The following is a 23,207-nucleotide window of genomic DNA, read 5'->3' as shown; positions in this document are numbered from 1 at the left end:
TCAGATTTGGAAGCACGTGAAGTGGCAGTATGACCAAGTGAAGAGCCGCAGAGGGGTAGGCGGGAGGGTTCGCATGTGAATCCATGCCAGACCCATGCTGGAGAACAACAGTTACAGGTAAGTAACTTGTTCCTTCTCCAGCATGGGGTCTGGCATGGATTCACATGCTCATGAATAAAGAATACATAGCAGTACACACATGCACAACCACGGGAGGTGGCAAAGGCTCAACATTAAGCATTACATCAAACTCAACATTAAGCACCTTACCTCCTCACAAGGCTCACCTCAGGCGAACAGGTTGCGCAGCACTGCTTGGCCGACCCTGGACTCCTCCCTGGAATCCCGGTCGACGCAGTAGAATTTCGTGAAGGTGTGCGTCGACCTCCACGTAGCAGCCCTGCATATGTCCAGCAGGGGCACACCAGATAGGAACGCCGTGGTAGCTGCGATCGCTCTGGTGGAGTGGGCTCTCGGACGGCCAGGCAGCGGTCGGTTTGCCAACCAGTACATGATACAGCCGGAGAGCCATCTGGAAATGGAAGCCTTCGAGAGAGCCTTCCCCTGATTGACAGGTCCAAAGTTCACAAAGAGTTGTGACGTCTTCCGAAAACACTTCGTGCGGTCTACGTAGAACTTCAGCGCTCTAGCCACATCCAGCGAGTGCAAAGTCCTCTCAGCCGGCGACGAAGGCGACGGGAAGAACACAGGCAACACCAAGGGTTCGTTGAGATGGAAGTCCTTCATGCCCAAGGTACCGTCGGAGGGGTGCGTCCTGAGCACTACCCTCGTGTCGTGAAAAGTCAAGTACGGGGCCTTGCAGGAAAGGGCCTGGATCTCTCCCACCCGTCGTGCGGAGGTGATGGCCACAAGAAACGCTGTTTTCCACGACAGAAACTTCAACGGGGCCGAGTGCAGAGGCTAGAACGGAGGTCCCATGAGCTTGGTCAGCACCACGTTGAGCTCCCACGCCGGGGCCGGAGCCTTCACCGGCGTGAACGATCTGAACAGTCCCTTCATGAACTCTTTCACCAGACGATGAGACCACAAGGACGTCCGCCCCGTGGTTCTGGTGTATCGGGAGATCGCAGCAAGATGAATCTTGATGGACGAGTGTGCCAGTCCAGCTTTGGCCAGCGTCAGCAGGTACGGCAGTACTTGGGGGGCCGTAATCCGTAGAGGGTTAATCTTCTGTGCGTGGCACCAGACAGAGAACCTCTTCCATTTGTGTCCGTAGCATTTAAGAGTCGAGGACGCCCTGGCCTTTGCAAGAACCTCTCTGCAGTCGGCCGGTATGTCGTATCCTCCAAACTCTAGCGCTGCAGGAGCCAGGCCTGCAAGTTCAGCGATTTCGGGTCGTGGTGGAGGATGGCGCCTCCTTCTCTGGAGAGTAGATCCGCGTCCACCGGCAGCTTGATTGGCGGGGACGCTGACAAGTCCAGAAGGTCCGGGAACCATATCTGCCTCGGCCACGCAGGTGCGACAAGGATCATCCTGCACCGTGACCTCTTGAGCTGGTTGACGAGCTGGATTAGCAGTGGCAAGGGAGGGAACGCGTAGAGGAACAGGCCCTCCCAGGGGAACGAGAAAGCATCGCCCATGCTCCTCGCCTGGGGAAACCTGCTGGCGAACCTCCGGCACTTGGAGTTCGTCGCCGTCGCGAACTGGTCGATCTGGGGTGTGCCCCACCGTCGGAAGAGGCGATCCACTAGATCCTGCCGTAGCTCCCACTCGTGGCACGAGCGCAGCTCCCTGCTGAGTGAGTCGGCGATGGTGTTTTTTATCCCTGCTAGATGAAACGGCACCAGAAAAATCCTTTGGGCGATGGCCCAATGCCACAGGTCCTGCGCCTCCTTGGACAGTGCTGGGGACCTGGTTCCGCCCTGTTTCCTGATGTAAAACATGGTGGTGGTGGTGTCGGTGAAGATCCTCACCACCTTGCCCTTGAGGGACGGAAGGAAGGACCTGAGGGCCCAAAACACTGCACGGAGCTCCAGGACGTTGATATGTAGGGATTTCTCCGTCGGGAGCCATAGGCCTCTTGCGTGCAGATTTTCGGTGTGCGCTCCCCACCCTTCCAGGGAGGCATCCGTGGTCACTGTCTCCTGGTGGGCTGGGGTCTGGAAGTCCAAGCCCGCCGTCAGATGCGCGCGGGTGCCCCACCACCGGATCGCTCGTCGGAAACTCTCGTCGAGTGCGATCCTTTCCTCGAAGCTGCCCGTCGTTTGGATCCAACACGCGTCCAGGAACTCCTGCAACGGGCGCATCCGGAGCCTGCACATGGGAATGAGGTAGATGCAGGAAGACATCATTCCGAGGAGGGACTTGATGGACCTCACCTTGGCCGCGTCGGCCACCAACATCCGCTGCACCTTGCCCAGGATGGTCCTGGTCCTCTCCTCCGACGGGGAGGCCAGAAGAGACACTGTGTTGAGCCTCGCTCCCAGAAACAGAGCGTCTTGCGCGGGTACCAGGTGGGATTTGGTGTAGTTGACGGAGAATCCCAGGTCCGTGAGAAGTTGGACAGTCCTTGCCGTGTGAACCACGGCGAGCTCCCTAGTCTTGGCTCGGATGAGCCAGTCGTCCAGGTAGGGGTAGACGTGGACCCCCTCGCGGCGCAGCTGCGCCGCCACCGGTGCGAGGCACTTGGTGAATACCCTGGGTGCCGACCGTAGTCCGAAGGGGAGGGCTTTGAACTGGTAATGACGCCCTTGGACCACAAACCTGAGGAATTTTCAGTGCCCCTTTAGGATGGGGATATGGAAGTAGGCATCCTCCAAATCCAACGACGACAGGACGTCTCCTTCCTCCAGCTGACCCAGGACGTGCTGGAGGGTGACCATCCGGAACTTCTGCGCCTTGATGAACTTGTTCAGACGCCGCAGGTCCAGGATGGGGCGCCATCCCCCCCGTCTTCGTCTTCACGAGGAAGTATCTCGAGTAGACTCCGGAGCCCCGAAGCCTCTTTGGGACGAGTTCGATGGCGCCCTTCCTGAGCATCGCTTTTACCTCCAGGAGAAGTTGAGGGACGTGAAGTTCTTTCCTGGCCACGGGGGGGACGCGCGGGCACCTTCTCTGGAACTTGAGCGCGTGGCCCCGGGCCAAGGCGTCCAGCACCCAACGGTCGGTGGAGATGGACTCCCACACGCTGACGAAGCTCGCCAGCCGGCCTCCCACCGGGGTGCTTCGGTGGGGACCCGACCCCACGGCCGGTTCAATCCTGCTTCGACGAGGCTTTGCCGCCTTGACCTCCTTGGCGACGACGGCGGGGTCCGCCAGACTTGCCTCGTCCTCTGTAGGCTTCCTGAGACGACGAGCGGGCCGCTTGACGGTAGGTGGAGAAACCGCCGCCGGAACCTTTGGAGGCGCCCTTGCCTCCGCTGCTCCGAAAGGGCGTCCGTCGTTGTTGCAGAACTCCCAGGGCCCGGGCCGTCTCAGTGTCCGCTTTAATGGCCTGAAGGGAATCGTCCACTGTTTTCCCAAACAGGTTGTTCCCATCGAAGGGCATGTCCAGGACTCTGGTCTGAACGTCTTGACGGAAGTCCGTAGCCTTGAGCCATCCACGCCGCCTAAGGCAAACGCCGTTGCCCAACTGGCGGAACCCAGTATCGGCGATGTCCGTCGCAACGGTAATGGCGTGGTCCGAAGCCACCTCACCTTCCTGCAGGATCTCCAGGGCCTCTGTCCTCTTGTCGTCCGGCAGGAAGTCCAGCAGGGGAGCCAGTTTGTACCAGAGCTCCCTGTCGTAGCGGGCCACGATAGCCAAGGCGTTGGCCGCTTTAATCGTCGTCGCTGCCGACGAGATGACTCTGCGTCCCATAGCGTCCAATTTCTTTCCCTCACCGTCCGGTGGGGAAGTCGATGTGGAGGCCGCACCCCCCCCCCGCTTTCTTCCTGGCCGCCGCGGAGACGACGGAGTCCGGGGTAGGCTGCGCCGGAGGCACAGGGGGGCCGTGTCCGGGACCCGGTACTTCTTCTCGTACCGGTCTCTTCTAGCTGGCGTCGTGGAAGGGTTCTTGAGGAGGGCGAGGCCCTCATCCCAAAAGTCGTCCAATAGAGGCACTGAGAGGACCGTCTTCCTCTTGGCCTCGCGCCGCTGATAAAGGAAACCTTCCTTCTTCTCCTCAGGGCAGAGTTGAAAAAGCTCGGATGCCCTGGTGATCATGGAGTGGAACGATCCAATCTCGGCGGGCGGAGAAGCCCTGGTGGGAGGCGACGACGGTACATCCTCGTCGTATACCTCGTCGTCCGTACCCGTCGCTGCCGTGTCAGTCCCCGTATCATCCCCTCGGGTGGACGGGGAGGAGGGCTGGACGGGGCGCGACGGCTGAAAAGGAGGTGGAGGGTGGATCCTTCTTTTCTTAGTAGGGGGAACACCAGAAGGTCCCGGTCCTGGGTCCCCCGACGGGAGAGGTTCCTCCGTCGGCAATGGTAGTCTCGTCCTTATCTCTGAGCATAAGGACTGTATAGCCAACAAAATGGCCGCCGAGTTGTCTTGCGGTGCTGGCAGAGGGGAATCCGACGGGCGATCAGGGGCCACGTCGGTACCCTCGACGATGTCGTCGTCACCTGCGTCGGGATCCATCCCGACGGGCCGGTCTTCTTCCACGCCGAGGCCGTGGCATAAGACCTCGACCAGTTCCTCCTCCGAGGTTGAAGCCGAATCTACGACGCCCTGCCCCCCCTTTCTCTTCCCCTCGGGGGATTTCACGGGGGTCCTATCGATGGGCACAAAAGAGGACTCCCTCCGAGGTGGCAGGGAGACTCTGAGCCCCGAGGTCGCCCCCACTGGTGTAGCCTGCACAGGCTGAGCCAGGGCCGCCGCGACAGTTTCGATAGAGGGCTTGGCCGGATGGATTAAGGCCTTCACCACCTTAGGTGCGCTCACCGCCTTATCCTTGAGGGGGCGGGACACCGCCTCGCTCCCCCTCCGCCTTCGAGCTCGACCGGGGCCTCTCCAGGAGCTTCGCCGGGTGCTCGGCCTTCCTCTTACCCGACCCAGAGCGTTGGCTTGTGGTTGATGGTGCCGGGGAGGGTGCGCCCTGCCTGGCGCCCGTAGAGCCCGACCGTTCGGCGCTCCCGGTGCCAGCGGACTCGCGGTGCTTGGCCTTATGTTGGACCCCCGTCGCCGGGGCGTCCTCAAAGGTCTTAGAAGACCGCTCGGTTTTCTTCTTCTCGCCAGACGGGCTCTTCCCTTCTAGCCAGTTGGCGAGACGTTGATGGCGGTCCTTCATGGTCCGCTCCGACATGTTGCCGCAAAACGCACAGTCCTTCTCCACGTGCGTCTTGTCCTCATGTAGGCAGTAGAGACAAAAAGGAGTGTTCGTCCTCCTTGAAGACGTTCTGAAGCTGGCATCCAGGGCAGACCCTGAACAGCTTTCCGGGCGTCGAGCTTCCCTTCTCCTGGGCCATGACTGGGCCTGAGAAACTTCTGGAGTCCTCCAAAAGCGTAGCTCGACGAATCTTCACCCTTGAGGGGCGCAGACGAATCCGACACGGGTCCCCGTTGATCGGATAGAGAGTCGGTGGAGCTTGAGGCTCTTTTGACCGAAAAAATGAAGTTTTTGAGAAAAAAACGTGAAAAAATAGCACTAACGCTCGAGAGCAATAGCACGAGGATCCCAACACATGAACGTGCGGTAAACATCTGAAGATGGCTGCCAGAGGCGGTGCTTAGGTAGAGGGCAGTCATTGGCTGTGGTCAGTATGACGCAGAGACCAGTGATTGGTTATTACTACGAAAGACAGATCAGAAACGAAACTGATACTGGTTTTTTCTTTACCGAGGATTCCCAGCCTGACGACGGGGAATATTCATGAGCATGTGAATCCATGCCAGACCCCATGCTGGAGAATATAAGCAATTCATATGCGTGTCCCCCTCGTACACCTTCAACCCACATGGGCGGAACAGTGCTTTCCCTGACATCGGGAGAAAACTCCAAAAGCACAACCTAGACAAAAGTAGACTACACGAGGTGCTCCCACTACTTTGGAGATGGTTGAAATCTGAAGGGAGTCGCGGGGGCGGGGCATTTATACCGCTTCGTCCTAGTGGGGCATGCGTGTGCGCCCCCAAAACGACGTAGATTGGACACAAAAGTGTCGAAAGTATTCCTATGGGAAACTGCTTTATAAGTGTACCGAGGGTTCCCAGTCTGTCGACGGGGAATATTCTAAGCATGTGAATCCATGAAAGATCCAATGCTGGAGAAGTAGAGGAAGGGCCCAGGGCACGTGCCGTCTGTGTCCGCCTTGATGGCCTGTAGAGACTCATCTACAGCCTTCCCGAACAGATCGTCTCCGTCGAAGGGAATGTCCAAAACCCTCGTCTGGACGTCCTGTCGAATGTTGGCAGCCTTGAGCCAGCCACGAAGGTAAATGCTGTTGCCCATTTGGCGGAACCCCTCGTCGGCAATGTCCATGGCCACCGTGATGGCGTGGTCCGACGCCATCTCGCCTCCCTGCAGAATTTCCAACGCGTCTGACTGCTTGTCGTCGGGGAGAAAGTCCAGGATGGGAGCGATCTTGACCCACAGCTCCTGGTCGTAGCGTGCTTCTATAGCGGGAGCGTTACGAGAGGTCCCCCATCCCACCGTCATTGTGTCAGGGTCAGTTTTATCCTTGGGGGCGACTCTTCCTCTTCTTGGCCGGTGGTTCACCAGTCGCCAGAGGATTGAATGTCTCTGGCACCACAGGAGGGACCGCTGGCACAATCGGCATCCTCGTCTATCTCGGAGCCCAGCGTATTTAGTGCAGAGAGAATGGAATAGGAAGCTGGGGCGCAGGCAGGGAGCCCAGGCCTTAGTTGCCCTGCGGCTCTCCGTCGCCTTCCTCAGCGCCCTCGTTGTAGGGCCTTATCCAGACGTTCTAGTTCTCCTCCTCCTGGATGGTCTGAAGGTAGACTAGCTCCTCCTTGGAGGAGATATCCGTGCCCTGGAGGACAACTGCGCCCCCCCCACCGCCCTTCCCGTCCAGAGGGGGACGGTTGTTAGGGAGAAGTCTCATAAATGTGCTAATTCCCCTTCACCTTAGAGACCCCCAGCAACTTTGCTGGATTTTGAGGACTAATTTTTCACCTGGAAAGTTTGAACCTTTTTTCCCCCACTCTTTCATGCATTTTGATGTGTTTTACTCTGGTGTTCTTTGGTTATGGAGTTTTAGACAATTTCATAGGCATCATCTTTTCATGCGTGTTACACAGGAACTTCCCAGAGAATGTAAGGTTAAGTTGACTTAAATTCCTAGACCCAACATACACTATCTTACTATAAAATGCTGGAGGGGGTACCAAGTATCCCCTGTGTATAAACACTCATGTAGCAGTCAAATGCTACCCTTTCCTATCGAAATGGCTGGTGGCAGTGGTTTTACAAGGAACTACCATGATTTTTCCCGACCGCGAACACCAGTAGCTTAAAATCGCAGGAGCCATGTTTTTCAACATGGCGCCTTAAGTCACTTTTTTAAACAGGTCCAGTCTTCTTTGTTCGCCATTTCTTTGTGGAAAGGTCCTTCCAGTGTTTCTCTCTGCGTGCAAAACCAGGTTTGGTCCCTTTTTTCGTATGCCTTTGGCGGGCTTCAGGACTGAAGACTGCCTTTGGGGTGGGCAGGAAGTGAGGGAGGTGCCCGAAACTCCCTGTGCTTAGTGTCCTAGGAGACCAAAATGCGCTCCGATGTGATTGGCCGACTGTCCGGCGAGGATAGCAACCCTGTTGTGTGAGTGACAGCTAGGCTGGAAAGAAAGGGAGAAAACTGTTTAAAAGACGAGTCTCTGGACTTGGAAGGCAGAGTCGACCACTGGAAGCCCTGCTGCAGGTCCGAATTGCCACACTCACCTCGACAGAGAAGCCCCTGCAAAGACGACTTCTTCCTTTGAGTTGGTGGGACCAATCAACTCATAAGCCACCTGGATACCATTGTCAAGGCTGGTTAGGATTAACTAGGGAGAGGGACACCAGCTTGTGTGCTTGAATTACAGCTACTCAAACTGAAGGGACTCCATTTTGTTTGCTTTGACGATTCCGTGCAGTGCAGGAATCCCGACGTCCTCCCTCTTGTCCCCACGACTGAGGCTCTGGAACATTGCCATCTTCAGGAACCAACGTCTTCAGCTGCATCTTTTTTGCTTCATACTAATGTACTGTGTCATCCGGTTGAGAGATCCTAACTCTCGCGGTGAAAGTTTATGAAACTTTCCCAACTTGCAGGCCTAATCAGCTTGTGACCCAACAAATGATTCTTTTTCGTACAAACTACTTCTGAGAACTTTGGCAAAGACATTACAGTTTACTACAAGAACTACTTTTTCCTATCCAAAACACTAGCCCATTGACTTTGGCCTAAGCCTATTGAACTGAATTGAGTCCTCTAGTGAACTGAAACTATTGCACTGCCTAAGAAAGTATTTGTGATCTTTTCTATTCACTTGTGCCTTTGCCTTCCCATTTAAATTCACTGAAATGCCCTTTGGCTCCTATTTCAGCGGAGCTTAAATTCTTCAGAAACCTATTGGTTTTTTGTTGAAGTATGTGTGTATAATATTAAGTTGCCTCCTTCTAGTGAATGTTTTCTAAATGATTGTGTAATAAAAGTATAAGTATTTCACCAAGAAACCTTGAGTATAAGTGTCTACATGAACCACTGATTGTAAGACCTCTGTAACTTAATTTACTGTTCACATTTCCTCTTGAGATAAGCCTGGCTGCTCAGCTCGCTGTCACAAACTGTAGTACAGACTTATACCAAAGGTTGGTTTTTGCTTACACCTGTAGTCCTAATTGTATGTGGTGGTCCCAGAGGGTACTGCATGCAATTCTGCCCAACAGTCTTGGGGATATGACCCGCATCATCTTCTCTGGGATCTTCTCTAGGGGCTGGAAAGAAGATTCCCTCCTAGCCGGGAGGGACACTTGCCTTCGGGGTGCGCCCTGTGGGTTTGCCTCTGCGGCCTTCGAGGGGGACTAGACCAACACCTCCATGGAAGGCGGGGACTTTGTCGGGTGTACCTGGGCCTTCACAGTCAGGACCGGTCCCTTGGCCTGCTTCTTGGCCGTCCCAGATGCCTTGTCCTGCTTGGCCTTTTCCTGGGGGGGTGGGGGGGTGCGGGGGGAGGCTGGGGATCAGAGCCTCGGTCCCCCCCTTGGCCTTCTCCGGCAGGTTGGTCTTGGACTTCTCCTTGACCGTCTCCGGGGCCACCTTGAGTTTGCCCGGATGGTCCGACTTCCTCTTGGATGAAGACCATGAGCACCGACTGGTGACTGAAGTCGCTGGAAACATCAGACGTGCCCTGGCCGCCGAGAAGCCCGCCGCTACAGCGCTTATGGTGGCAGTGGACTTGCTGTGCTTAGCCTTCTGTTGGAACCCCCGCAGTAGGGGCGCCCTCAAAGGACTCGGAAGCCCACTCAGCATTCCCGGATCCGGGAGAGGCATGCTCCTGTGATCCACCCAGTGGAGAGGCCTTGGCCTGTAGCCATTTCTTCAGCAGTCTATGACTATCCTTCATTGTGCGAGTCGAGAGCTCACAGCAAAACACAATCTTCCTCCTTGTACGTCGGGTACAGGCAGTAAAGGCATTGGGAATATTTTATAGTCCATATAAACATTCCGCAGTCAGTACAGAGCTTGAGAAGAGGGAGATTCCTTCTCGTCGGTCGCCATGATCCACACTGTAGGCCTTGCAGAATCTTGTGGAAGCCTCCACGAAGAAAGTCGACGAAATTCGCCCTTGAGGGGCGTTGCAAAATCTGAAAACTGGCCCCTGTTAATCGGAAGGTTGATCGATGGAGCACAGGTGCTCGATTGACCAAAAATAGAGTAGAACTCTTCAAAAAAGCAAACCCACAGAAAAAAAGCTTGAGAGCTACGCATGAGGACTCCCAACACTTGAACGTGCAGTAAAAATGTGAAGATGGCTGCCAGAGGAGGGGCTTAGGTTGAGCTCAGCGATTGGTTGTTAGGAGAAAGACAGTTCAGAAATGAAACTGATTTTCTCTTTACCGAGGATTCCCAGCCTGACTGGGAATATTCATGAGTATATAAATCCATGCCAGACCCCATGCTGGAGAAGATTATTACGGCCAGAAATTTGCTCCCACTTATGCAACCTGTCCTGGCTCCCATTTATGCAACCTGTCCTGGCAATACCTACCAGGGACAATGCCGACCCTACCACAATGACCAAACTCTACGACGACACAATCTTGGCAGCTATAAACAAGATGGCTCCACTCGCGTTATGCAAAGCCAAACAACCAGCCCACCTCAATGACTGGTTCACCCCTAAGCTCAAAGCTCTAACAACCAACCTACAATCAACAACAAAAATACTTTTGACAATGTCTCCAGAGATTATACACAAGTACTCCTCACCAGAGGCAAACTCTAATGACCGAATATCAAAAGCTAGCTCTAACACGAAGGAATGGTTCTTAATCCTGAAAGAGCTAGAAACCCCCATTCCACCTCCAGCAAACTGTACCAAAGATGCAAATTGGTGCGAGAACATCCAAAACGCTCTCCAAAACAAAATCACTGTCTCCAATCGATACATTCCCCCCCCCCCACCATCTCCCCGAGACAGCCACCCACTGTAAGGAGCTTCCCAAATTCAGAGGTCACTATCCCAGAAGTCCTGAAAATCATCCATAGCCCTCAAGGTGCCAAGGTGACCCATGCCCACCCATAGTCAAATATTGTGCACCACAACTGGCCACATTCATCACCAATCTGATTAATGCCTCATTTAAAAACTGAAAAATTCCTGGGTACTCCTTTCCCCCAGCCCCCCCTCCTAAAAAAGCCCACCGTCGACCCCAACACTCCCACAAATTACCGCCCAATTACAACAGTATAGTTTCTCTTGAAAATTCTTGACAGAGTAGTATACTTGCAAATTCAGAAATACCTTGTTTGGGAGAATGCTCAGAAATGTGCTAATTCCCTTCTACCTTAGAGACCCCGAGCTCTTTGGCTGGACTTAAGGATTTTTAATTTCTACCCTGGAGAGAGCAAGACCTTTTTCCCACACTCGTATTTTTCTGTGATTTGGACTCGGTTTCTTTTGACTTTGGAGTCTGACAAACTCCATAGACATCTTTTCATTGTGACACAGCACCTTCAGTGCAGTGGCAGAGGGAAGTCGCTTGGATTTCTCAAAGGTTTGAATACCTTCTCTAGGTAAAACTACTGCTTTCAAGAGCAGTAAAGTGAAATTGACTTTACATTTTGTAACTTTCTAGACCCAGCACACTATCTTACAATAGGGTGCTGGAGAGGTTACTTGGCATATGTAACATTTTTATGTTACCCTTGCTACAACTAATGGCTGATGGCAGTGGTTTACTTTTAGCTACCATTGTGTGTTTATACCGCGGGCTGCGTTCGCAGCTGCATTAAAGCACCCAAGAGTGCCCATTTCGTCAAAATGGCCCAGCCTTTTTTCACCATTTCTTGTTGGAAAGGTCCTTCTTGAGATTTACTCTGCGTGCCAAACCAGGTATGGTCTCATTGTTCGTGTTGTCTTTGGCGGGATTCACGAGTGAAGCCCGCCTCTGGCAGAGGCAGGACGCGAGTTAGGTGCCTGAAATTCCCTCTGCTTAATCCCCTTGGTTACAGGAATGCACCTAAAGGTGATTGGCTGGCTGTCAAGGACAGCCACCCTGCTGTGTGTTTGACAGCTAGGCTGGAATCAATGGGCGAAATCTGCATAAAAAGACACAGCTTTTTGGCTTGGAAAGCAGAGTTGACCACTGGACGAAGGAATCCGAAGAATATCTTAGAAGAGACTACTGCTGCAACTCCTGGACTGGTGGTTTGCCCGCTAAAGCCCTGCTGCTGTGCTCAAGCTCCAAATTTGGCTCGACTAGAGAAGCCCTGCAAGGACGACTTCTCCCCTTGAGTTGGTGGGACCAATCAATCAACTTCAAAGCAAGCCCGTCTGGACATCCTCTCGAGCTGGCTTTACTTCCACTGCTGCTGGAACCGAAGTGCCAGGGAGAGGAACACCAGATTGTGTGTGTTGCTTTTAAGCTGGTCTAAAGCTTTTGGAAGATCCTCCGGACTCCCACGAAGCAGGACTGACCAAGCCTGAGCCCCTTCAGAGTGCGGGACCCCAGAAGCAAGGAAAGTCCACCTTGACAACCAGGAAACGCGTTGTTACTATTTGCGGTAGCCGCCGAAGCTGAAATGCGAGACAGCCACTGAAAGTGAAGTTTACCGGTTGCAGGTTTTGACAGTCCCAGTGCATTGCAGGAGTCCCGACCTCCTCCCTCTTGTCCCCACAACTGAAGCCCAGGAACAGTGAGATCTGCAGAGCTGCAGATGAACAGAGGTCATCAGCTGCATCTTTTCTTCTTTGCCAAGGTACTGTAAAACAAATCTAAGAACTTACCTCTTACTGTGGAAGTGCTTGTAACTTCTGCAACTCATGTCTAATCAGCTGTGGCCCTACATTTGATCCTTCTTTTTATTGAAGACTCATAAGAACTTGTGCAAAGACTTTTCCATTTACTTACCTGAAGTGCTGCATCCTATACAAAGACTTTTGCCTATTGACTTTGGCTTAGCCTATTGAATTGTATGATTCTTCTAAAAAGATCTGAAAGTATTTGCCCTGCTTAAGAATATTGGTAATCTCTTGTGTTCTAATAACCTTTCCCTTTTACCAACTTTTAAGAGTGTTCTGAATGCCAACAGTAAGATATTAATGTCCCCAGCACCCTTGTTATTGAAGTCACCTGTGGGTGTAGGTTGTGTCTGTGGGCCATCCCACAAGGGTCTGGTCTGATTAAGAAACTCAGTGTACAGTATTAAAGTATATTTGTGTGTTACTATTCTATTGCCCCCTTTTGAAGAAGGCTTTATAACTGACTGATACATTATTTTTGTTTACGCAGGAAACCTTGAGTGTAAGAGTTTGTTTGAATACCTGTAACTGAATCTTTGTGTAACTCCACTACAGCTCACATTGCCCCTCTTGAGATAAGCCTGGCTGCTCAACACGCTACCAAAACTGTGTAGTACAAGCTTATACCAGAGGTTGGGTTGCCTATACCTGCAGTCATAGTTGCCTGCAGTGTTCCCAGAGGTTACTGCATTCAAACTTTGCCTAACACTCGGGGAAGTTAAACAGCTATGGGGTCCATCCCCAAAAGAACCTTGTAAAACCTTATGACTAACGAACCCCACTGCCTTTTGTCTAATTACATTGAACGAGACAGTACATACAAATTAAGAACTGTTAACTACATCATTTCAATTCATTAACTTATTAAACATAGACAATCAAAATAAAAGCATATAAAATCATGAGAATACACAAAGTGACAAGTGCAATTCACAAAGTGTAATATTTCATAAGTTTAGGAATAAACTAACCACAACTGGCCAACTAAAGCCAGTCTGATATGCTTCTCTTAAACATCGTTGGATGACCGATAGATACCCAATTTCAGTAAAGGCTACGCTAACATATCACACAGAGAAGTGAGTGGATCCTTTAATACTACAAAGGGCCAAAACAAAATGAATATACTAATGTAAATCACTTTAATATAGTGTCATTCAGAACCTGACCTGTTTAATGCTTTCATTAATGACACACAATCCACAAGAACTTCATTAGGGAACCCAACGTTGTCAACGATAATCTGAACTGGAATGTAACCAAAGCACTCGGGAAGTCTCCAGCTACACATTGATTTCCAAAACTGTTGTCCAACACAAACGGACATCAAACAGTCAGCAACATTTTCATCACCATTAGTAGTTGATCACAAATGAGAACAGGTACCTGTTGAGGCACCCAGGGCCAGTGCTTTGACTACATGGCCAACTGTCTGGATACCACCATCAGCAATAACAGGGACGCCAAACCTTCGTGCATACTCTGCCACTTTATATACCGCTGTGCCTTGGGGCCTGCCACATGCCATAACTGAAAAGAAAAACAAACACCGGCTTTATGAAGTGCAAAAGACCAATGCAAATAGTCAATTCAATGCAAATGCAAACCTCATAAAATTGTATGCCGTGATCACCTCACCACAGGGCAACATTTTCCACATTTACTCAAATTTGCACCAGGACTACAATCCAGCGCCTTCCCCAAATATTCTAGTACTATAGTTTACAACAAAATGACTTACCCCTGGAATTGTTCTTTCTACTGGCTGTTTCTCCTACAGATTCCTCATCTTAGATAGTCATATCCTGATTTGAAATCTCGGGCAAATTTGACAGAAGGCGGCACTGTGCAGCACTGAGTCAATGTCCCTCAATGGTTACGATTTCCCATGTCCGGACGCAACGCTGATGGTATAAATAGCATGCAATACGCCAGTTGCCTCAATTCTTCATTTTTCCCCCTGACGAATCAGGATGTTGTCCCTTCTTCCCCAAGGGGAGACCTTTCCGTGAGGCCAGGGCAGTGTGTCCACAGTACAAAGGTCCCCCTGCAGTGGTGTAACGAGGGAGGATCACATGGGAAGGGAATCCCCCCCATGGGATAGGGACAACCAGTGCTCCAGATAAGATTGAAGTGGGAGTATTTGACGCATGATTTTTCCAATTAGAGAGTAAATGCAATTTCAAGAGTAAAACTGAGTTCTCTTCTGCAAGAGAGTAAAACGTAGCAAACATACAATCAATGCATACGCAAAATCAGACCCGTAGACCAAAAGAGTTGTAGGTCAAAGTTGTCTGGCTTGCCTTTAACCATTATATTAAACTTGTGGAACATTTTCTGCCATAAAATAACTTGCAAGTACATGCTACATACACAGCTTCATTTTAAAAATTCTGGACCGTAGAAACTCTGTTAAGAACTACTATAGAGACTAATGTTTTGCTTGCAGAGGGAGTGTGAGTAAGCTAGTGTTAGCATAAGATTTACTTACAGGAACTTGCACACAATCTGACCAACAGTCACAACCTGCTAAACTACCTTCCCTGTCTGCTGCAGGAAATTAATGTGGATCCCCTCATGGTGTACAAAACCACAAACATGATTTTGGCAATTACAGTTGGGAAGAAATGCAAACAAGTGCTTAAGTTGCAGACTGGTCCCAAATCTCTGCTTCAACACTGAAGTGTGTGATCCTGGGCAACTAATTTTGCCACACTGCCTTTTTAGCAAAAACAGAAATGTCTATAACAAGTGATTTATTGCCAAATAATTACTACTCAAAAAAGCCTGACCCCTTTTCCACTGTTTGAACTATACCATTAATAGTAGTGACCATTAATGCACACCACAAAGGCCTAATTCATTGAGCGTTTTCCAATGGGGTGTTGCCATTATAAAAGGTTTCTGTGAATTAGGCCCAACGTGTATATGTCTCGTGGCTTACTCCTTGCTGCTTCTTTAATATAAATTCACATGATGAAAACTCGCCTGTACCTTCCCCCATCTTCAACTTTCATCATAGGTGAGCAGTCTTGATTGCCCGATAGGTTTCTTCCAAGATAGTCAAGAATCTGCATCGTTGGCATGACACGCATCACAGTCAATTTAGCCTGTAATCGCTAATCACATCAGGGGGATTAAAGAGTGGTGGAAGTGGACAAAAAGGAACTACTGGTACTCTGGCTGCATCCAAAAAGGAGGGAGTGGGGTGGCCAGACAGATACGGCAGGGAGGTGGGGGGGGAGGGGTTGTTTGGGGGTGAGTGTGGGGCGGGACCAGGATCACAAATCGTGCCTGAACTGTGAAGCAGGGATTTTAATCCACTCTGCAAATTTGACCACACAGCTTCCAAGCTTTACTTGGTACAAAGCGTTTGGATTTCAAGGCTAACAGTAATGATGTCTTATAGAGTTTACTTATAAAAAACAAAAATTGCATAATAATGCCACATGACAACATGTAAATCCTTACAGCTACGTGTTAAGCCAAAAGAATCTTTGTGGCTTTAATGTTCACGTCCTGAGTGGTATACTATAAGTCCCAGAATGCAAGATAATGTCAACCTGAAAAATCTAGTTAACCCCACAGTACTTTCAGTGATTTAAGACATGTAATAAAAGATGTTGTATAATAAACTCAGATATGGAGGTTCTTTGCAACACCTCCAGCTCATTGTTATTCACGATGTTGAAAAAATTTGATTAGTAACTATTTTTTTGCATGTCAAGCTAGTAGACATCAGATATATAAAGCGCCCATTTAATGATGCGTTAATATAAGCACATAATTAAATGGGCGCTTGGGTTGCTCACTTTAACTATCATGCATATGAAAGGCTCTGCCACTGATATGTGTTGAACCGGCTCGGGAGAAAGAAAAAGCTTCCCAACGCAGGTCAGATAGCAGCAGAGGATGCTCACCTGGCTGGTGTCCCCACCCCTGTGGGTTTGAGGCCTCCTGTAGCGAGGCCTCCTGTTTCAGCTGCGAGCCCAAGGCTACTCTTCCTCTGAAAGTATGCGGCAGTACTGTGGAGTGAAGGACACTTGCGCAGGAAATGTCTTACGGAGGGGGCGAGCCCTGGATACATGTCTCAGAGACCGAGAAGGGAAGGGGGCGAGCGGGGCAGGGCAATGCACTTATTATGCCACATGCGTTAGCTCTGCAGGAAGGCCAAAGGTGTGGAGAATGTTCACAAATTAACAGCATGATTGGTAGTGAGCCTGGTTTCACCTTGTATTTTAAGCTTAAGGATTCCCTTCCTGGTGGATGTCCAAACTGCTATTCAATGTTCACACTGCTATTTAATGTTTGCCTCCACGTTTCTGGCTTACTCTGGCCAATCGAATCAATAAAGGCTCCTCAGCCTCGAGCCCTTGACCAAGCGAGACATTATTGATCCATAAATTCCCTCCCCAGACAATTAATGTTCTTATGAAATGGGTGAATTCTTTGTTTCCGTTTTTTCTAGGTTTTACTCCTGTCATGCGGAGCTCCTGGCCCGCATGGGAATCTTCCCAGAAGTCAGGGAAGGCAGCAAAACATTCCCTGGTGATATTCCTTGGAGGACACCTGTGGCCTGTATTGCATTCTTAGGGGCTTGTTCCATAAACTCTAAGACCCAGCACGGCGCACTAACCCTTCACTGGTGCAGATCCAAGACACCTTTTGCACTCTAGTGCCATCTAGTGGAGGAAAGTATGCTTTTTTAATGAAAATAAGCACAGCGTAAACTGTACGCAGAAGAAAATGAAATTCTCCGTAATGGCCATAATTACATGCGTAAAATGACACAATATGCACCTTATCTGGAGGGCTGGGGACAATTCTCGGAGAACGCGATATTCCTCTGCCTTGATAACCCCAGAACCACCTCCAATACCAAAACTCCCACTGTTACGCTCACTTGGTATCCACAGGGACGCCACCCAGCCGGGTTACTCGCTGGTATGCTGCTCAGCTTTGCCCTGATGTGGTCTGTGGGGGAGGTTCTGCCTGAAAATACAGGAGGACTATTCAAAACTGACCAACTGGGGTAAGTATCCTCCCTCCACCCCCGTATACTTTCAGTCCCTCTGGCGCCCTCTCCTCACCTTGTGGTAGAATTAGGCGTGCTCTCCGTCCTGCCTTCTTTGCAGGGGCACGTTGTCTTTCATGGGAGAGTGTGGTCCAGTTACTTCACTGACGCCGGCCCGTTTGATATTGTCCAGGTTGGTCTTATTGCTGTTCTTTAGTTTTGTTACTATCCTGCATGCCTTTCTTTGTTTAAAATGTCTTTCTCCCTTAGGTATGCAGAGCTTCAGCGCGGTGAACTGGCTTGGTTGAGCCCCACTGGTAAATGATGGCGCATTAAGAGTGCTATGATGCGGTAAGTAAACGCTTTGCACAGCGCTGCAAAGTCTTGCCTTTGCTAACCTGTGTTTTCCTTCCTTGTAGGTCGTGGTGTTCTTCAGCGCGAATGGAATGTCCGGAGTGGTGCGAGTCGAGGGGCAACCAGCCAGGTAAGCCTTTGGAGCAGTTCGCAATTTGTAAATGTCTACAGTTTTCTTTAATGTTGCCACCATCTTCCTCTTTCAGGTCGTTCTGTCCGGGGGGCGTGCAGATTCGAGGAAGCTGTTATCAGTAGCTGAGTGTTTAAAGATGAAGACTGCAGGTAAGATGCTGCTGCTAATAATGTTCCTTTTGTCTCCTTGCAGGTTCTGCTTCTCCGAGGTTCGAGGGAATAGCTGGACACGGTGAGCGTCACGTTGCAAGCTGCAAAGGAACACGGAGCATGTTCTGCAGTCAGGGTGTGGTTTATATAGCCCAGGTAAAGTAGTACCATGGAAAGTAGTTCCAGGTATGCCACACCCAAAACACTAGACCGCATAGCTTGGTTCTTAGGGAACCAAGCTATGTGGATGCCTCAATGTTGGCCAACAATACAATAAAGTAGTTCCCAAGCACATTGTTGTTCATGGTGTATGAGCCTGGCCCCATGAGGGCTTTTGAAGAGGATGCCAGGCTCTAGAGGCCAGAGTCCTGACTCCACCTGGCCAATGGGTTTGCCAGAGGGGTTTTGGGCGAGGGTCGTGACACCCACCCCTTGTAGGGAAAACTAATCTATGTTGCAAAATTTACCGGTATCTGGTAATATTCACATATGTATGACGCCATACATATGGTCGCTGGGGAAAGGGTGTGGAGACTTTATATATGGTGACCATTGTTAAGGAGAATTTTAATTTCTGTGCCAATTCCCTTTAACTTTAGAGACCCCCAGCTCTTTGCTGGACTCTGGGCTTTTTAAGTTTTACTCCTAAGTGAGTGGGGCCTTTTTCTCACTCACTCATGCGTTTTCCTGACTATGATAGTCCATGTTCCTTACTGTTTTATGGAGTCTGGTAAACTCCATAGGCATCTGCTTTTGTATTTAGAGACACAGCACCTTTCGTGCAGTACCACCGAGTGGTCCTTGGATGAACTACTGATTCCAAGAAAAGAGGACTCCCGTCTTACTTATCTTTATGGGTCCAGCACACACCACCCTATGTGGAGTGCGGGGGGGGGGGGGTATTCATGGTAATTCCCTTAACCCATTCCACATGTACACATTGTTACACTAATTCACTTGAATGGCTGTGGTTTCTTTACTATCAAGTGACATGTATCTGCAGGGGTATCAGGTAATAAGTCTCCATACATAATGTCGCTGGGAAAAGCCATTGACGACATATGGTGACATGTATGGAGACAGGTTGCAGGGATTGTTATGCAGAATTGCAGGCAGTACCCTCTGGGAACACCACACAATTAGGACTACAGGTGTAAGCAAAAAACAACCTTTGGTAGAAGTCTGTACCACACTTTTTGGTAGCGAGCTGAGCGGCCAGGCTTATCCCAAGAGGGAATGTGAGCAGTAAAGGAAGTTACACAGAAGTATCACAATTGCAGTGGTTCAAGTAGACACTTGCACTCAAGGTTTCTTGGTAAAGAATACTTGTACATTTACACAGTAATTTAGAAAACATTCACTAGTAGACATCAACTTAATATGAACACCAATACACTACAGTAACAAACTCTTAGTTCCAACTACGGAGATGACAATCAGATCATATACAAAATCAAAGACACTGATGCCGACCATTCATCCCTTACCGACTGTCTAAAAGAAGTTTTCGACTGGACGGATGCCAACAACCTGAAAATCAACCCAGGAAAGACAGAAATCATGATCGTATCCAAAGACCAAGAGAACGAAACCACCATCCCATGGCCTATGGAAACGGGAAACGCACCAAGACCATCGAAGGTAGTAAAAAATCTGGGAGTCCTAATGGACAACAACCTAACCCTGGAGCCACAAATAAATGCAACAGTGAAGAAATGCTTTTTCCTCCTCCGGACGGCAAGAAGAATTCTACCTTTCCTCTCCTCCGCGCACAATACACTCACCATCGTCGCCCTAATCATGTCCAAAATGGACTATGCAAACAGCCTCTACCTCGGAATACCTGAATACCTCCTGAAGAAAATGCAACGGATCCAAAAGGCAGCAGCAAGACTACTCCTCAAACTATCCAGAAGAGATCGCATCACTCCAGCCCTACAAACCCTACACTGGCTCCCAGGTAAACATCGCATCACCTTCAAAAAAATGTGCATAACGCACAGGGCAATCAGTGGACAAGGAGCAGAATTCCTACAAAAGAAAATAACAGTCTATAAACCAACGAAATCCGCCTGGAACTCAAACCATACCTCAAGAAAAAACTTGGAGGCACCTCCTACTACCACTTAGCCGCAAAAACCTGGAACATCACCCCAAAGGAAATAAGAAACACTGAAGATCACCTAAAATTCAGGAAATCACTAAAAACCTGGCTCTACAACACCACAGACTAAACCTGAAAAACGAAACTGGTAAAAAAGGATAACTAAACCGAAAAAAGACGGACATCCCTGACCGGGGAGAGTAAAGCCCACGGCAGCTGCACGGGTGACATTGGATAGACAGGAACACAGGCGGCACACATGGAGATTGAGTCAACTGACCCAGACAATCCCGCCAACTCCTTCGCCCGCACCGTAATTTAATTACCGCCAAGTACCACGTTGGGGTGGAATTATAGACATTGACAATCCCCACACTACCTGAGAGGTTGTCATTAGCAGAAGCACTGGCCACGAGGGGATTTCTGAACTCTGTCCTGGTGGCGCAGAAGTTCAGAAGGCCAACCTAATTACTTGGAACCGGGTAACCTCTGGACAAGCCAGACCAATCAAGGTAGCGATCGCGGCGGTCAAGACTAGGTCTCAAGAGGGGTGAGGGTGACTGAAAGCCCGCAATGAGCACACAAAGTAAGAGCGTTTACAAACTACTCCAAACAGGTGTTATATCAAAAATATAAACACATTTATTTTAAGGCCACGTGGGGATCAGAGGAGTAAGGAACCTGTAGACCAGTCAGACCCAGATCAGGACAGAGCCGCAACAGGGGGACACTACGCAAGCCGAGCGCTTCTATTCAGGATAGAGATGCAAACTAACCAACCCTACTAACAATTTCCCTTTCTGCATACACCTCTCAAACCCAAAACCAAACACAACCAAAACCTACAGCACAACAAACCACACAAACTTCACTACATTGCAACAACAAAACACGACTACCGGCCGCAAACACCCGAGGCCCAGCCTACGGACCAACCGGGCTGACGCAGCCAACAGTACATCACTGCTCCCTTGCATTTTCCCTGCTTCCTCCCACTAACTCAACCCCCCCCCCCTCTCCCTTTTCAGAGCCGCCAGAGCGCCAAGGGACCACTACGGTGGTGATAGTGCGCGGTACAAATGTCCTTTAACATTTAACATTAGTTGCAGGGACAGTTTGTGCTCCCCTGAAAAAGGAGCCAAGTGGCACTTCAATTACTTTCAATAGGAGTAGAAAGTAATAGGTTTGTACAATGGATTAGAAAGACATGCATTACTCACCGTAATAGCATTTTTGATGATTGTATCTGCTTATATTCACATGCTGTGCATAGAGTCCGACATCCAGTGGTAACCGCAGAGTATTGCATTTCGTCTTTCGGGGACCGAAAGGGACATCGACGTGTCTGTAACACTATCCCTATTGTGATGTGTAGTGTACTCAAAATTCCTCACGCGCCGAGGTCCCTCCGATTAAATTTTTCTGCCATGAGGGGGCCCAAGGCTATTGTGAGTGAGTACATGAAGAGAGAAAGTAGTAAGACGTCTATGTTCCTTCCACCCCAAGCGGGGAGGTTGGGAGGGCACATGTGAATCTAAGCAGATACAATCATCAGAAATTCAATTACGGTGAGTAATGCAGGTCTTCTGATGCTTGTTAATCTACTTAGAATCACATGCTGTGCATAGACTAGCAAGCAGTACCCGGAATTGGAGCTGGGTTGTGAGAAGGAACAGTAGAGAAAAGCTGTTTTAGTACTGCTTGTCCCACCTGAGAATCAGACCTAGAATGAGTGTCTAGGAAATAGTGTTTTGTAAAGGTGTGTATAGAACTCCAGGTTGCCGCTTTGCAAATGGACTGTAGGGGAACATTTGCAAAGAATACTATGGAAGCCCCAGTGCCCCAAGTAGAGTGTGCTCTAGGCTTGAAGGGCAGTTCTCTCAGCAAGAGAGAAACAGTGTGATGCATTTGACAATCCACCTTGAGATAGCTGATTTAGAGACAGGATCCCCTTATCTACCAGCTGCCACTGAAACAAAAAAATTGGTTGGTTTGTTTTTTTCATTGGTTTCGTTCTTTCCAGGTAGAACATGACTTCCCTGCGCACATCTAGTGTGTGTAGGCTTCTTTCGGCCATGCTAGTGGGATTCTGGAAAGGTTGGTAGTTCGATCGATTGGTTCACATGGAACTTCGAGATGAATTTAGGTGCAAATCTGGGTTGAGTACGCAGAACTAACTCATCCCTGTGGATGGTCACAAAAGGGTCTAGAACAGAAAGGGCTTGTAGTTCGCTAACCCCTTCTAATAGAAGTGAAAGCCACTAGGAAGGCCTTCTTGTAAGGTCTTTTAGACTTGCTTTATGCATTGGCTCAAAGGGAGATCCCATGAGTCTGGTTAAAACCACATTTATATCCCCATCCAGGAGCTGGGTGAGAAATGGGAGGATACATCCTTCCATAACCCCTTCCATAAAAGCTTTAATCACCGGTATTTTCCACCACAACACCTTCTGTTGTGACGTGGTGTATGCTGAAAGAGCAGCCAGATTAACTTTTAGGGAATTGAAGACCAACCCTGTCTCTAACAAATGGGTCAAGTACAGCACAATGTGTGTGGGTGAGCAATTGACGGGATTGACGCCCTTGGTATTACACCAGATGACAAACCGTTTCCATTTGCTGGAATATCAATAGCGGGTGTTCGGTTTTCTGGCCTCCGAGTCCATGCATCTGAGGGAGCTGAAGGTGTCTAAACTATGACCTCAGGAGCCAGGCTGCTAAATTCAGAGTTTGTGGGCATCGGTGTAGGGTCTCCCCCCTGTCCCGAGACATGTTGTACGGGCAGGGTAGTTTTACTGGTGGGGATAGGGACATTTATATTATATGAGCGAACCAGGGTTGGCGGGCCCACATGGGGGCTACCAATATCATGGTGACTGGTTCCTGATGCATCTTGTGCATCATCTTCAGTAATGTAGTTGGGGTTGGGGGGTGGTGGTGGGACACAAATTTCCATGATCATGTTATCCAGAGACCGTTCCCCTTGGAGTGGTTCTGGGGGGTACCTGAGGCATAGTCTTGGCATTGGGCGTTCTCTTGAGTTGAAC

The 23,207-nt window shown here is 49.8% G+C and overlaps 1 protein-coding gene across 7 annotated transcripts in view; it reads right to left on the bottom strand.

Annotated features, from left to right (window-relative positions):
• The window catches only part of IMPDH1 (inosine monophosphate dehydrogenase 1), a 971,605-nt gene that overhangs the window by 126,736 nt on the left and 821,662 nt on the right, over positions 1–23,207 (bottom strand). For all 7 annotated transcript variants that reach the window (XM_069629569.1, XM_069629570.1, XM_069629571.1 and 4 more), the window contains one exon: positions 13,793–13,936. In XM_069629569.1, coding sequence (XP_069485670.1) covers positions 13,793–13,936 — 144 coding nt within the window. The remainder of the gene's footprint in view (positions 1–13,792; positions 13,937–23,207) is intronic.

Source organism: Ambystoma mexicanum, chromosome 12 (genome assembly GCF_040938575.1).
Source record: "Ambystoma mexicanum isolate Mex_15411 chromosome 12, UKY_AmexF1_1, whole genome shotgun sequence".
Lineage (NCBI taxonomy): Eukaryota > Metazoa > Chordata > Amphibia > Caudata > Ambystomatidae > Ambystoma > Ambystoma mexicanum.
The sequence above is the reverse complement of the archived record's forward strand: the minus strand, read 5'-3'. Positions and strand labels throughout refer to the sequence as shown.